The following is a 14695-nucleotide window of genomic DNA, read 5'->3' on the forward strand; positions in this document are numbered from 1 at the left end:
TAACCTTGAGAAATATGAACCAGGGTGATTTTCTCAAGTGTAATTTTATTATTATTTGCTTTTAAAATCCTGCATATGAGTAAATGTTATTTGTGTTTGTGAGTGAACTCGTGGTTAGTGTGAATTCATGTTTTAGTTTCCCTATTCCTGCATAATTCTACATTTGGTGCTATAGAGAATGTCTCTGGTGATAATTCTCACTTTTTTTTTCCTTTCTTTTTTGGCTGCTCCGTAACTTACGAAGTTCCTAAGCCAGGGATCAGATCCGAGCTACAGTTGCAACCTGCTGCTGCAGCTGTGGCACTGCTGGATCCTTAACCCATTGTGGCAGGCTAGGGATCAAACTTGTGTCTTAGCATTCTAGAGATGCCATTGATCCTGCTGAATCACAGTGGGAACTCCAATTATCACTCATTTTAATTACTACGATATGGCCAATATATTTTAATGTATGCCCTTATACCATCATGAATCTATTAGGACGTATGTCTGAGCAGTCTCCATTTTTTAAAATGCATTTTGTTTCACTTGTAAGTAAGGAAGAGAAAGTGTGAGAGAGCGAGGGAGAGAGGGAGGGCAAGCGTGAATTTTGGGATTTTTAGGCTATTATTTGTGGTAGAAACTCACTATCTCATGGAAGCATGCATGTAAGATGCTAGGATTATTAGGGATACACTCGTTGAAAATATTTACCTTTGCAACTTTGTGCCTGATTCAAGGTGATTAATAAATATTTGAGTTGTAGTGTTTTTGCATACATACATGTGCTATTTAATTTTGGAGTAGTAAGACATTTAAAGTAACAAATGCTGTGTTTTTGAAGAGATAGGCCTTATTGTGATGTATTTTCAAGTAAATTCACAAGTTTATAATGCTTTGCTCCTTAATATATGAAATTGTCATATTTTAGATAACTCATCAGTGATGTTATTCACCTCCACGTATTAGTTTTATTTCTAATTTTTCTTGAATATAAATTATTTAAAAAATGAAAATATTAGCATTTACAACATCACAGTGTTTGGTTTTCATTAGTTTTTTTTTTGAAGTATAGTTGATTTACAATATTTTTGTCATAATTTCTGGTTTTCATTAGTTTTTATGAGAGATTTGAAATAGCTAGTATTGGAATTCAGGTATGCTTCATCTGAATTCGTTTGTCTTTGACAGTTAGTTGCATGTAGCATGTGCACTATAACTGGTTCCATGCTTTCAAGCTTTCTTACTAGAAGCTTCAAGATTTGAAGATTATACTTACAATGACAGGTTTTAGTCCCTCCATTTTTCCTGAGTCACTTTGAGCTCTCAAAAGGAATAGTTTTAGTATTTCCATAAGCAAGGTTTGATGCCTGTCTTTTGCTTTTTGGTTTAGACAAAAATCGGGCCCTGCAGGCAGCTGAACGCTTGCAGGCCAAGCTGCGTGAGCGTGGGGATGTGGCAAATGAAGACAAACTGAATCTGCTCAAGTCAGTGTTGCAGAGCCCGCTCTTCAGTCAGATTCTGAACCTTCAGACATCAGTACAGCAGCTGAAAGACCAGGTAGGACACGATGCTCCCTGAGGAGGCCTTCATGGTGTGACATGAATCTCATGAAGTCTTGTGTTTCTCTGAAAGGATGATTTTTGTATGTGTTAATGAGTAGTTAATGAAGTCATTTAAACCTCTGAATGAATGAGACCTGCAGATTCACTGTGGTTAACCCTCCAGCCTGCTCCCAGTTGGTAGATGATATGACATTGGGTTGCAGCAGTGTAGATGCAGAAGATTGAGTTTCTACTGGAGAATGGGCTGATAAAAATATGTTTAGGGTGGGTGGCTGTAGACTTGGTTCCTGTCATCACTAAGACTCATTGTTCATGTGATCTTGCTCATTCAGATTCAGACATTCAGTACACTTACAAGGTTTCAGAGGAGCCTGGATTTGCATGTGTAATCATGTGTGTGAGGAAGGGAAATCACCTCTATTTTGACAGTAGAAGGAATAATTACATTGTCATCAGTTAGAGGAATTGCAATTCTCACTTCTTAGAAGAGTGTAAGTAGCAATTGCTCCCATGACAGCATCAGATGGCGGTAAACATTAGAACTTCTAAATGGAATACAGTGTTTTATTTCTGTAAAAATTATGAGCATTAAGAAGTCCTCCTGGCATTTATATTAAAGCTAAAACATATCACAATGACAGAATGAAAACTGGAGTCATAGTTTTTTAACTTACTTAATTTAGTGACTCTCAGGTTTTTAAAAAATATTTTTTAAATGGTTGTTATCCTCACAAGGTTTGAAGTCAGTCTCATTATGCTTTCAGTCCAAGTTAATTCTCATTCTGATGATTTTAATTAATATTAATGCAATGGCTGTGGATGACTTGCTAGCAAATATTATGCCTTAAAAGTTTAAAATGAAACCTGAATATGAATTTCATAATTTAGTAAAGTAACAGCTCCAATTAAAAAAAAAAGTGTTCAAATGCAAAAAGAACAAACAGTAGCAATAGATGAGAAATTTGTTTGGTGTCTTGTAACTTCTTAATCTAGATATTTTGTTAGCCAAAAAAAAAAAAATTATGTAAGTAGATCAAAAAGAATCTTTACAAATATTTTTTCTCAAGTGAATTTCTGCTTAATGATTTTAAAGGCCATGACAATGATTTAAAAAAAAAGAGGTCTTTTTGTTTTATGTAGTTGTGTTTGTTTCCTTTGTAAATTATGGAAAAGATTGGTTTTAGCTTCTTATTTTCAGAATGGATTGGCAAGCTTTTGGAGAAACCCATATCATGAGTATAAGTGTAATTATGATGTGGAAAATTACCTGGATTTTAGAGAGTGTGAAGATGTTGAACAAGTATCTTCTCCTCTTATTGTATTATATAAAAATATGATTAGAAGGAGAGGAAAAATTGAAAGAAAAAGTACTAGTAAGTATGTGAGGAAATACTATTAGTCCAGTGAGGTAACTATTGAATTTTTGCTTCCAGGCAGCATCATGTAAGAGAAATAGCATATGTATTCACCATGTCTGCTGAGAGGAGGAGGGAAGTGGGCCTACTACTTGTTGTTGAGCTTGTTTTACTATTTCTGAAGGGAAGCAGAGTATGGGGTCTAAAACTGCTTGGGTACCATGGGATTTAACTGAAATTTCTTTGGAAATTATAGCATAATATATTGAGCTTTGTAGTCTGTGACTTTGTTCATTGTGATCTTACTATATTAATGATAGATGCTAATACACACTTGACCCTTAAACAACATGAGTTTAAACTTCACAGGTCTACTTATATGTGGATTTTTTTCAATAAATATGTTTATATATCATAATTGTATTTTCTCTTCCCTATGATGTTAATAATATTTTCTTTTTGTAAATGCAGTGTATAATACATACAACATACAAAATGTGTTAATTGAATTTTTTTGTTATCAGTACAATTTCTAGTCAACAGTAGACTATTATTAGTCCAGTTTGGGGGCCGTCAGAAGTTATGCTTGTATTTTTAACTTTGCAAGGGTTGGCACCCCATCTGTCTTTCCTGCCCCCTGCATCCCTGGGGTGTTCAAGGGTCAACTGTATTTTGAGGCTAAGTAGGCTGTGATGTTTGTGAATTATGTAAACATATCTTAACATGCCTTTGGACTTTGGCTTATTGGTCACCTCTCCAAATATTAAAAGGGACCAAGGAAACCATCAATTCTTCCTTCTGCTTATTAGCACAGCTGAGTTTAGAAGAGTATAGCCAGAACTAGAATTTGGGTTTCTTGGCTCTCAAGACATGGCCCTTACCCTTAACCGCAACTTGTCTCACATCCCCCTTCTCCCCATCACTTCACAAAGGTAAAAATTTAGTCCCTAGATGCCAGGAGTTTAATGTTGGTTGAAGCCATCAATACTTCCCACATTTTTTTGTGATTCTTCAGTTTATTCTTCATTCTTTATCAATTCAGTTTCTTTTGTTAATTTAACCAATTTTTTTTCCTTGTGTGACTAGAGAAAATTTTCACAAACTTTTATTATTTTATCTTAAAGTTTAAACCTAAATATTTTAGATGTTATGTTAGATTTAAATTTTTATATAATTTACTGTTGTAAATTGATTAATATTTATAATTTAGTATTTAATCCATTTTAGGAGTGAAATTTGTTTCGTGCTTTTAATCCAGCAGTTATACAAATCTGATGAATGGCTAGATTTTTAAAAATTATTTTATACCTAAATTATATTTTCAAATATGTAATTTTACGTGCATGATGGGCGCGAGTTACTATCCCCGTCTTTTCTTAGTATTGCTGGAAATGTTGACACCCTTCGATTTTCCTCTGCCATCATTCTGTTTTTTAAAAAGCAAAGAAAGTGAATAATTGAAAAGCCCAAGGTATACATACCATATTGGGAACATGATCATACTGTTGTATTAATGACAGCTGCTGACATGCCATGTTGAATTAAGCCTACTATTTTTTTCCCCTTAGATCCTTCTCATTACTTCTATTCAATTATGTTTAATTTTACCATTTTGCATCTTCAGTATTAAGACTGCCCTTAGAAATCAAACTGTTTCCCTTTGGCAAATTAAATACTTGACAGGTGTGTAACTGAGAGGGCAAAAAAGCCATGCCCTGAAGGGATGTGCTATTTAAATATTGTCAAAAATATTAACAGGTCTGAGAGTATAATTGATGCTTCTGTTTAACTCTGCCACATTGTGTATTGTTCTAACCGCCAGCTAAAAGGATGTGTGCTATTAAACCTGAATAATCTCTAATAGCTCCAGTTCATTTCCTTTTACATGACTCCTGTTTAAGTGAGGAAGAAAAAAAAAAGGAACTGTGACTTTGTGTCAATGATCTGTCAAGTACAAATTCTCAAGTAGCTTCCTCACTGTCACCTAGTCATCACAGCTAATAACTGCAGGGCCTGATGCATATTCATGACAAAAATCTAGCTATTGTGGAGGAAATAAACACGTTAGCAGTGTAATAATAGAAACTTGTCAACCATGAGAATGTTGGATTTGCATATTTATTCCATGACGTTTCTGTAGTCCATTATAGGTGGATCTTGCTTTCGTGATTCATTAATTTCCTTGCTTTCTGAATCGACTATAGGCACTAAATTAAATTGTCTTTTTACCCTGAGTTATTTGTAGGAAAATGATGAATTAAAACTGTAAATTTCATTAGAAACTTAGGACTAATCCTTAGAAATTGTCATTGCTAAGATTTTTTTTTTAAGTCATGGTTACAAAGACCAATTCTGATATTGAAGAAAAGAAACAATGTGGGTATTCAGGTTACAAATACAGGTTTCCCAAGCTGCTGATGGGGAAAACTAGCCTTGAGGCACAGAATATTCTGGAGGTTTCTCTGTGTCAGTGATTTCTAGCCTTTTTGGAGTGTGACACTTGGTATTTTGTTGCTGTTCTTGTTTGATATTTCCAGGTTCCTGGTTCATTCACCTTTCTCGCAGAAGTGTTGGCTTGTATATATATCATCTAGATATATAATATGTGTGTGTGTGTGTATACAAGAAAAAACCTGGAGCCAGAATTTTCTGAGTTTTTCATAGGAAAATTTATAACATCTCTTAAAATAATTGGAAAGATTTAACATAGATTTAGTGTTGGAAATTACTGTTCAATATTGATTAGAGTAATTCAGTCATTTTTTTCATTTTTAGTCTTGATAATTACAGTCTTCATGTTATAAAATTGTTGTTTTATATTTATGTGTTTTTAAATTTCATCTGTTCACATTCCCAAAAGAATTTGGAACAGCTCCTTAAGGAGTGACTAATCGATGATGCAAATGTCTATCTAAAGAGACCAAATAAAATTATTAGAAAATTGATATATTAAGGATCTTGGGTAACTAAAATTGAATATATAGTTTAATCCTCATTTCCAAGGACAAAGGCACAAAAGAACTAGAGAATTATATATTGCTCAGTGGGAGATATCATTCTGTGCACCAGATTTTCCTTTGGCAAGTGGGAGAGTTATGGGAGCTCATGGATGTTTTTATAGAAAACTCATAATCATTTATTAATAAGCCTTTGTTGAGCACCTAAAATAAAAATACAATGAATAAGTAAGCTGGAGGTTCTCACTATCCTAGAGGGAAGGGTAGGACATCTATAGTCTTACGTAATTAAATAGAAAAATCAAGAAGGGGAGCAGTATAAGAGGAAGAAAGAGGAGGAAATTACTATCTTTGATAAGAGGAAAACTTTACACTGGAAGTAACATGTAAGATGGGTCTTGAAAAATGAATAGGAGTTTTCTGCAGAGATAGAGGAAATAATTCAGGTGCTGGGAACAGTGGATATAAGCGTACTGAGCAGTTGTTCCTGATGGGGTGGTTTTACATTCTCCCTCCCCAGGGGACATTTGACAATGTCTAGAGACATTTTTGATTGTCACAACGGTGGGTGGTGAGGCAAATGCTACTGGAGTGCAGAGTCCAGGCATGCTGCTGAACATCCTCAACATAGCATAGCCCCGCAAAACAAAGAATTCTTGGGTCTAGAATGAGTTCAGTGCTGAGGCTGAGAAACCTTGACACAGATTACGCACATACCTGTATTATCAGAACAAGAGGACATGTGAGGCTATTGGCAAGAGAGGAAACTTTGGTGCCAGATTGTGAAGGATTTTCTAAAGTAAGGCTTTTTGTTTTTTGAGGGTATTTTTTTTTTTTGTATCATCTTTTAACTTCCTTCATTGAATTTTGTTGCATCAAGTAGAAATCATGTTGTTTATCTTTTAACCATCCTATTACAATACAGTATTTTAACAGACACTTTATATTTATTTCTTCACATTTTAAAAATTGTAGTAAAAAACACATGATAAAACTAAGGTCAACATTTTGTTGGATGAGACCCTCAATTATAATTGTAAATCATGTGAATTGTGCTTCAAAAGACTGTTTTTTTCATCTTTCTAAGAAGGAAATACACTCAGAATACACACTAATTTAGTAGTAGCTTTTCTGCCAAAGGGTACATGTAGTGTGCCCTTTGCATCTTTTTTTTTTTTCTTTTTCTGATGCTCTGTCTTAAAATAGGAGCACATTTTATAAAACCTAGTGAAACAGGTAGTCACTGTGTTCTTCAGAGGGTCATTTTCAAATACCTGATGTAAGTAGAGGGTGTGGAGGGAACACCGTTCTCCTGGGGCCTGCCTGAAGAGCCACTCCACTGCATTTGTAAGACTGCCACATCAAGTTCATGGCCAAAGTGTTGAGGTATACTTTTAAGCAATAATAGCAGCAGCCCCGACAGTTCCTTACATTTATATTTGTTTGGATTGATGGTAAGTTTATAGTTATGGAAGTTGAGAATTTTCTTACTCTGTTTTGACTTTGGTTATCAGAAAGATGCTGTTTTGTGCAATTCATGTCTCAAGGAACAGAGATGCCTGTGTTTCCTCAGCTTCATTTTATTACTCACATAAATGACAAAAACAAAACCCTTCTGTCTGTAGTTTCTAATGTGAAACTGAAATGAAGATGATTCATCTCTACCCTTGCTGTCAGTGAAGAGGAAATGACTACTGTCTCTCAGGAATGCCTAGGTTAAATTATGACTCGGAGTGGGAAAGAGGGAACAGAGGGAAAGAAAATATGACTTGACCCTGTTAACGGAATTATCTAAAAATCGAATGGAATTCTTCCCAGTTGCTGTTGCCTGTGAAAATCAGAAAAAGTATTTTTTTAACCTCTAAAATGGTTTTGCTTTTGATAGTGCCTTGCAGCAGCCCAACAGGAAAGTGTTTGTTTCTTGGGACTTTAATGTACATTATCTAGGAGAAGTTAGAAGAGAAGGAGTTGATGCTCATGTTTTTACATTTACCATAAAGTTTATTTACTGTAGGAATTTCAAATACTTTATTTTTGGTACAATAACAGCTTTTAAATGTTTGTTCCTTTAACTAAAAGTTTGTAAATATAGAGCCTTTGAAGGGACTGAAATTCTTGTTTTATCCTGGGCAAGAAGGCACTGTTCAAGCTTTTTATACAGTGCTGGATTAAAATGCAACACCATCTTGCTATTGGGTATGCATGTGTGTCTAAAACAGCAAATGGTGCTAATTGTATGGTGTTTTTGTGACAAAGTTAAATGGTCTTTGGAGAAGAAGGAAAAAAATGTGAAATTTGCTGGGTGTAATCTAAATCTGTTTTTTTAACCTAGGATTAGAATAACAGAGGTCGATTTGCTTTTGAAGTATGATGACAACTAGGACAGTTACTATGAGAAAGCCCTGGTGTGCTATGGGTTTAACCAGTCCATCAGCTCTGGGAGGTGGGTTTTATCGTTATTTTGTCCATTGAGGAAATTGGGGTTTTAGAGCATATATGTAACTTAATCCTGATCATATAATTATTCACTGGTATCTTTAGAGGAGAAATCTAGGTCTGTCTGACCTTGAAGCCAGAGCTTTTTTAACTGTAATTTAGATTATTTCTCCATTTTTAGTTCTCTAATATAAAGCAACAAATACATTGAAAAAACAGTCAATAGGATTTCTAAAGAGAATGGCATTTAAATAAACCTTTTGTAAATTCAGATTCTTTCAGGTTTACTGTTTCCTTTAATTTCTTTAATCAGAGGACCTTTTCACTATAAACCAGAGCTTTCATTCTATTTTTATTGATAATTATGCTAGGTTTTAAAGTAAATGAACTAGGTAAAGATAATAGTGGATGGAGAGGCAACATGGCAAAGTTAAATCAGTCTTCATATGCCCATTTCTTTTTTTTTTTTTTTAATAACTTGTCTGGAAGGTTTTGTTTTATTTTTATTTTTCTTTAAGCAGACTGTGAACAGTGAATCAGTTTTATCTTCTGGAAGTGTGGGACTGATAGAAAAAACACTGCAAAAATTCTAACATGTCATTTGTCTAAATTTTCAATTTCTAAATTCCCATTTCTTGTGGCATTGAAAATAATTACTTAATTTTGATGACTTTGCACCTTTGATATAGAAAATTTCAGCACACTTTTTTTTTTTTTTTTTTTTTTTTTTTTTTTTTTGTCTTTTGTTGTTGTTGTTGTTGTTGTTGCTATTTCTTGGGTTGCTCCCGTGGCATATGGAGGTTCCCAGGCTAGGGGTCCAATCGGAGCTGTGGCCACTGGCCTACGCCAGAGCCACAGCAACGCAGGATCCGAGCCGCGTCTGCAACCTACACCACAGCTCATGGCAACGCCGGATCGTTAACCCACTGAGCAAGGGCAGGGACCGAACCCGCAAGCTCATGGTTCCTAGTCGGATTCGTTAACCACTGCGCCACGACGGGAACTCCTCAGCATACTTTTGATAAGAATATTATTTTTGGTCAAGCTACATTCTTTAAATTTTTTTCCCTTGGAAGTTTTGTTAAGAAAGCACAGAAGTGTTGAGATTTAAATAAAGGAAAGACATTCTGCAAATGCACATCAACACACATGCCTAGACTGCGGTGTATATGCTGCGCTCCACTTGCCATTTGTTCTTAACAGGCATAAAAAGGAGTTTTAGAATTCATTGTATTTCAGGTTTGTGTGGAGTCCGCTTACCAATTCTGGGATAAAATCCATACCATGTTCACCTTTGAATACCTTATCCCTACCATGACACTTTACTCGAACTCAGTGAATGATTGTTGAATTAATGAGTACATGAATGTTCTTGAATATTCAAAACTGTTGTGCATTAATCATTTAATCTTTCCTTGCTGAGAACTAATGTTTAACATAAATAAATGAGCCAAATAACTGAAGTTACTTTGAAGATGCCTCATTTTTCTCTTAGTAACCATAGGGAGTACATATGTCACTTAGCAGCCACCTTCATCATAGCGATAAACATGTATTGAATTCTTACTGTGTACCCAGAGCTAGTCCATGTACAGTTACCCGCTTCATCATTACAACAATACTGTGAAGTAGATGATAGTTTCCTCATTTTTGCAAATGGAGAAATGGAGGCTCAGAGAGGTTAAGTGGTGGAGTTTGTCTTTGAATGCGGGCAGGCTGACTCAAGAGACCAGGTCATAATCATGGAACTCTTGTCTTTTTTTGTTTGACTGTCCCTGTAAACAGTATAAATGAGCATAATTTCATGATTTCCTGGTGATCTCTAGGCCTTTATTTTGATTATCTGATCTCACACCCTGGCCGAGTTGTCTAGTTTGGAGATTGGTTCAATCTAGATTTGTATTCTGGCACTGATACTTATAAGTAAATGATCTTAAGCAAGAGTTTATTTCTTAAGATGGAAAAAAAAAATTTATCTTGATGGAGTCTGTTTTTTTTTTCCTCCTTTAGTTGTAAAATGGGAACTAAATAATAAGGATTTAAGAACTCTTAAGACATAAGCCCACTGCTTACCAAGCACTCAATAAATATCAGTTCTCTGCTTATTGCTTTCTCTTCCTACTGAGATTTAATAGTCAGCATTTCTCAAAACAGATTGGTCTCATGACCCCATTACATTCTTAAAAATTACTAAGGACCTCAAAAAGCTTTTGTTTTTGTGGTTTTATTCATCAATATTAATCAGGTTAGAAATTAAAATTGAGAACCACTGTAAAAATGTATCTATTAATGCATCTACAAATGATATTAAAAAGCCCATTACATTTAAAAATTAGTGAGAAGAGTGGCATTCACAACAGTTCTGAATATTCAGAGTTCTTTGCCTTCTGTACATTTTTGCACATCTCTTTTATATGGCTCAGTAGAAAACAGTGGATTCTCATCTCTGCTTCTGCATTTGATCTGTTTGAATTTGTTGTTTTAGTTGATGTATATGAGAAAATCTGGCCTCACGTCAGTATGTAGCTGAAAGTGAGAGGAGAATGTATAGCCTTTACAGATACTGTGGATCTCCTCCTTTGACAGGGCACCAAAACTCTTGGTAGTTTCTTAGATGTTAGTTACAGTGTGGAATCTGACACCAAAACAATGAACATTTTGTACTCTATTACAGTAAAATCTATCTTGTGCTTTGAATTTTTACTTTTTTTTTTACTCATGCATAATTTTATATTACATTGGTCATCTGGGAAATTTGAAAAATAGAAAAATTATATTTCATATTTCATTATTTAGTATCAGAAAATTACACTTGCTAATATTGCTTCTGTGTCAAGCTCAGAGTGGCAGATGCAAGTTTTTTAAAATTCTCATTTTTGCTTGAAAGCTGAATTTCACTACTGGCAACAATTACTGTCAGTTGTTTTCCTTGAAGTGACAGGCATACTATGTTTATTTTTTGAGAAATTGTCTGCCATATACTCAAGTCTGTATAGTCATTTTTTGGTTTTAAGTCATTTGTTCAAGTAATATGGTACCCATGAAAAAAGTAGCTTAGTTTATCTTGCAGCTCAATACAACAATAGTGCTTTTCTTCTGACACTGTACTGTATATTTATTTACCATTTTGAAACAATTTACAAAGATATACATTCAAGAGTCAAGAATGAATAAAAGTAGTAATTGTTTCTGCTTCATCACAATTTTTATGTGATTCAAAGGTAGGGAAATAGATTTATTCTTGCTGAGAGGAGCTGAAAATAATTTTTTTTTACAGCTTGCCAGAAACACCTCTCCCCTAATAACAATGATAAAAGTAAAGATACTATCAAAAAAAAGATCAAACAAGTATGGAAAATAAACCATTGTTTTGTTTTTCTAAATTGGCGACTTTTTTTCATTTTAAAAATTTTGTTGAAGGAGGGTTATAGTTGATTTACGAAGTTGCATTAATTTCTGCCCTACAGCAAAGTGGTTCAGTTGTACATACACATCCCCTTCTTTTTCAGATTTTTTTCCCCATACAGATTATTACAGAATATTGAGTTGAGTTGCCTTTGCTATAGTATAGGAAACCATTGTTTTTTAAATAATTGGAAACTAGCAGGAATCTCACTCAGTGGAAACCCAGAGATAGGTTAAAAAATTCTGTTATGTATCGCTTTTATAGAACTTAAAATTTCTTTTATAACAATAATGAAAAACATTTATAACAAAATTATGACTGTTTTAAGTTCATGTTATTTTCCAGTCTTTACCCAAGTGTTCATATATGTATTTTAGGAAGTTGTGGGGGAAATCCGAATCTATTTATGTTGGAGTATTTCTAAAGACTTTAGTGAAACTTAGACCTTCCTTAAAAAATTCTTTTGTAAAATACAGAGTACTCTGAATTATGCTTCCTGAGCCCCACATTTTAGTGCAGTATGCCCTGTGGACTGATGATAATAAATATCTCATAATTTTAAGAATAAAATTTTCATAGGTTCAGCTTTGAGTGAAAACTAGAGTGCTAAAAATGAAATAGCATAAATTCTGCTATGGGGCTATTCACTTAGGTGGACAACAGTGGATAAAGATCCTAAGTTTACAGCTTTGTGCTTGATATTCTCATTCAGTAGCCTGTAGCATACACATTGCTTTCTGTAGATTATTGATCATCCATATGTGCCCTCCTAAATAGCAAAACAGAGAAGACAGAAGTCTTCAGTACTCTTTAATCTATTTCCTTCTTTAGGCTCTGGTGTTCTTTGCCTTCTCTCTTTAGTTTTCTGGTTTATAGTTGATCCTTTTCAGCACAGGGGAATTTTAAAACAAATTTGCCACAGAAACTTTGTATTGGTAATCTACATAGAGGTAGATGCTGAAATTTTACATTTTGATTACTCAACGCCTCCTTAAACATTCTTGAGTTAGGGAACTATTTTCCAAGTTCAGTATCCTTATTTTTTATATTTGTCAGCCAGTGATAGTGGCCACTTTAAGAATATCTCCAGGAGTTCCCGTCGTGGCTCAGTGGTTAATGAATCCGACTAGGAACCATGAAGTTGTGGGTTCGATCCCTGGCCTTGCTCAGTGGGTTAAAGATCCGGCGTTGCTGTGAGCTGTGGTGTAGGTTGCAGACGCGGTTCGGATCCTGTGTTGCTGTGGCTGTGGTGTAGGTCGGTGGCTACAGCTCCGATTAGACCCCTAACCTGGGAGCCTCCAAATGCCGCGGGAGCGGTCCTAGAAAAGGTAAAAAGACAAAAAAAAAAAAAAAAAAAAAAAAAAAAAGAATATCTCCAAATTATAATGTGGATTCTAGACCACTCTCTGCTTTGCTACTTTATAATTCTTAACTATGAAATAAAATATGTGAATGAACAAAAGGAAGGTCTCATAGAAATGGTGAAAGTATGCTCTTTTCATCTGAATGTGCTCCCCGCCCTTATAACTTGCTGCTTCATTTTGTATCTTGTTCAGTTCAGGAGCTGTGAACTACTTTCTGTTCAAAAAAGCCTGGTCACATTAAGCTAATCTGCTTTGAACATGCAACTCAATTTCTTTAATTAGCTTTTAAAAATAAGGATCATTAAAGCAGAATGCCATCATCAATTACTGTGCAAGGGTTTGCCTGTTCAATAATGCATCAAAGTTGTGCTCTGCCTGGTATTTCACTGAAAGATTTATAGAAGAGGAGGTTTCTCTTGGTTCCAAACTTGAAATGGAGTTCTATTATGTATGAAAAATTTTCCCTGTGATTGCTGCCATTTCAGGTGCTGTTATTCATTGAATACTCTCAGCATCTTATCCCTGTTTGTATTTCATATTTGGGAGAATTTCCAGAGGGTGTTTTACAGCATTTTTGTAAATTCACAAGATAATAGGCACTTTACTTGCTCTGTAAGAAGTAAAGACAAGGTGCAGATTAAAAACACAGTCTGCATTTCTGTGAGGTGCACCTGTTATGGCAAATTCCCCAGAGAGTGCCTTACTTCTTATTTTTCGTCGTGTTGAGGAGCAACAAACAAAAATATAGGAAATTGAACTGGCAACATTATATGTTTATAAATTTGATTAAAATCTACTAAAACTAGGGTTGCAAAATCAGTGGTCATTTTTCTTGCTTAAATCAAAATAATATATATTTTAGCTTATAAATGATAGAAATACAGTATTTGCCAAATGTACGTAAGCATTTGCATCATTTTATTCTCATTGCTGTACTGTGAATTCAGAATAAGTCAAAATAACAGGACTGCAAATCAGGCTTGAATAATCTATATAAAAATACAATGGGAGATTGATTTAAGCAATCATTATTGTAGACATTTATACAAGTATTTCTGATAAGACTAAGGTTAGCTATTAAAATAGTGCTAATAATGTTAACTTCCTTTCAGTTAAGAACCCAGAAGGGGTAAATAAAATGTAAGAACTCAATATATCGGTATTTTTTAGCAGTTTTAGTTAAGTGAATCTACATATTTGAAAATTTTCTATTAGGTTGAGCTTAAGTGCATAGACCATATTTATATGGTCAAAGTATTTAAGACATGGCTCTTTTTGGAATGACATTAATTTTAAAGAATAGGTATTATAATTGCAAAAATAAAAAAAACAGTTTATAATTTAAAAATCTTACAATTATATCAGCCATGTACCAGGGTGGGTCAGAATACTTTAGTTACAAGATAGCATATTGATTTTTTTTCTTCTTGTAATTTGATGTTTAATTAAGTGATACAAGTTTTAAAATATTCTTTGAGGAAGAAAAATCTAGATAGGCTCCTGAAGTTAAAATAGTTGCTGAGGATTCGTCTTGATTTGAGTACTTGTTAAAAGATTCATTCTGGGAATGGGGATTAGCCAGCTGAATCCTTTTCAAGGATTGATATGACCTGTGGAGGGTCATCTTTTACAA

The 14695-nt window shown here is 34.4% G+C and overlaps 1 protein-coding gene across 16 annotated transcripts in view; it reads left to right on the forward strand.

The window, feature by feature from the left end:
• The window catches only part of MPDZ (multiple PDZ domain crumbs cell polarity complex component), a 170357-nt gene that overhangs the window by 27270 nt on the left and 128392 nt on the right, over positions 1 to 14695 (forward strand). For 15 of the 16 annotated variants that reach the window (XM_021063726.1, XM_021063743.1, XM_021063757.1 and 12 more), the window contains exon 3: positions 1373 to 1539. In XM_021063726.1, coding sequence (XP_020919385.1) covers positions 1373 to 1539 — 167 coding nt within the window. Of the gene's footprint in view, positions 1 to 1372; positions 1540 to 5646; positions 8300 to 14695 lie in introns of those variants that run through there. The other variant, XM_021063770.1, reaches the window with a different exon arrangement.

This window comes from Sus scrofa, chromosome 1, assembly GCF_000003025.6.
Source record: "Sus scrofa isolate TJ Tabasco breed Duroc chromosome 1, Sscrofa11.1, whole genome shotgun sequence".
Taxonomy (NCBI): domain Eukaryota; kingdom Metazoa; phylum Chordata; class Mammalia; order Artiodactyla; family Suidae; genus Sus; species Sus scrofa.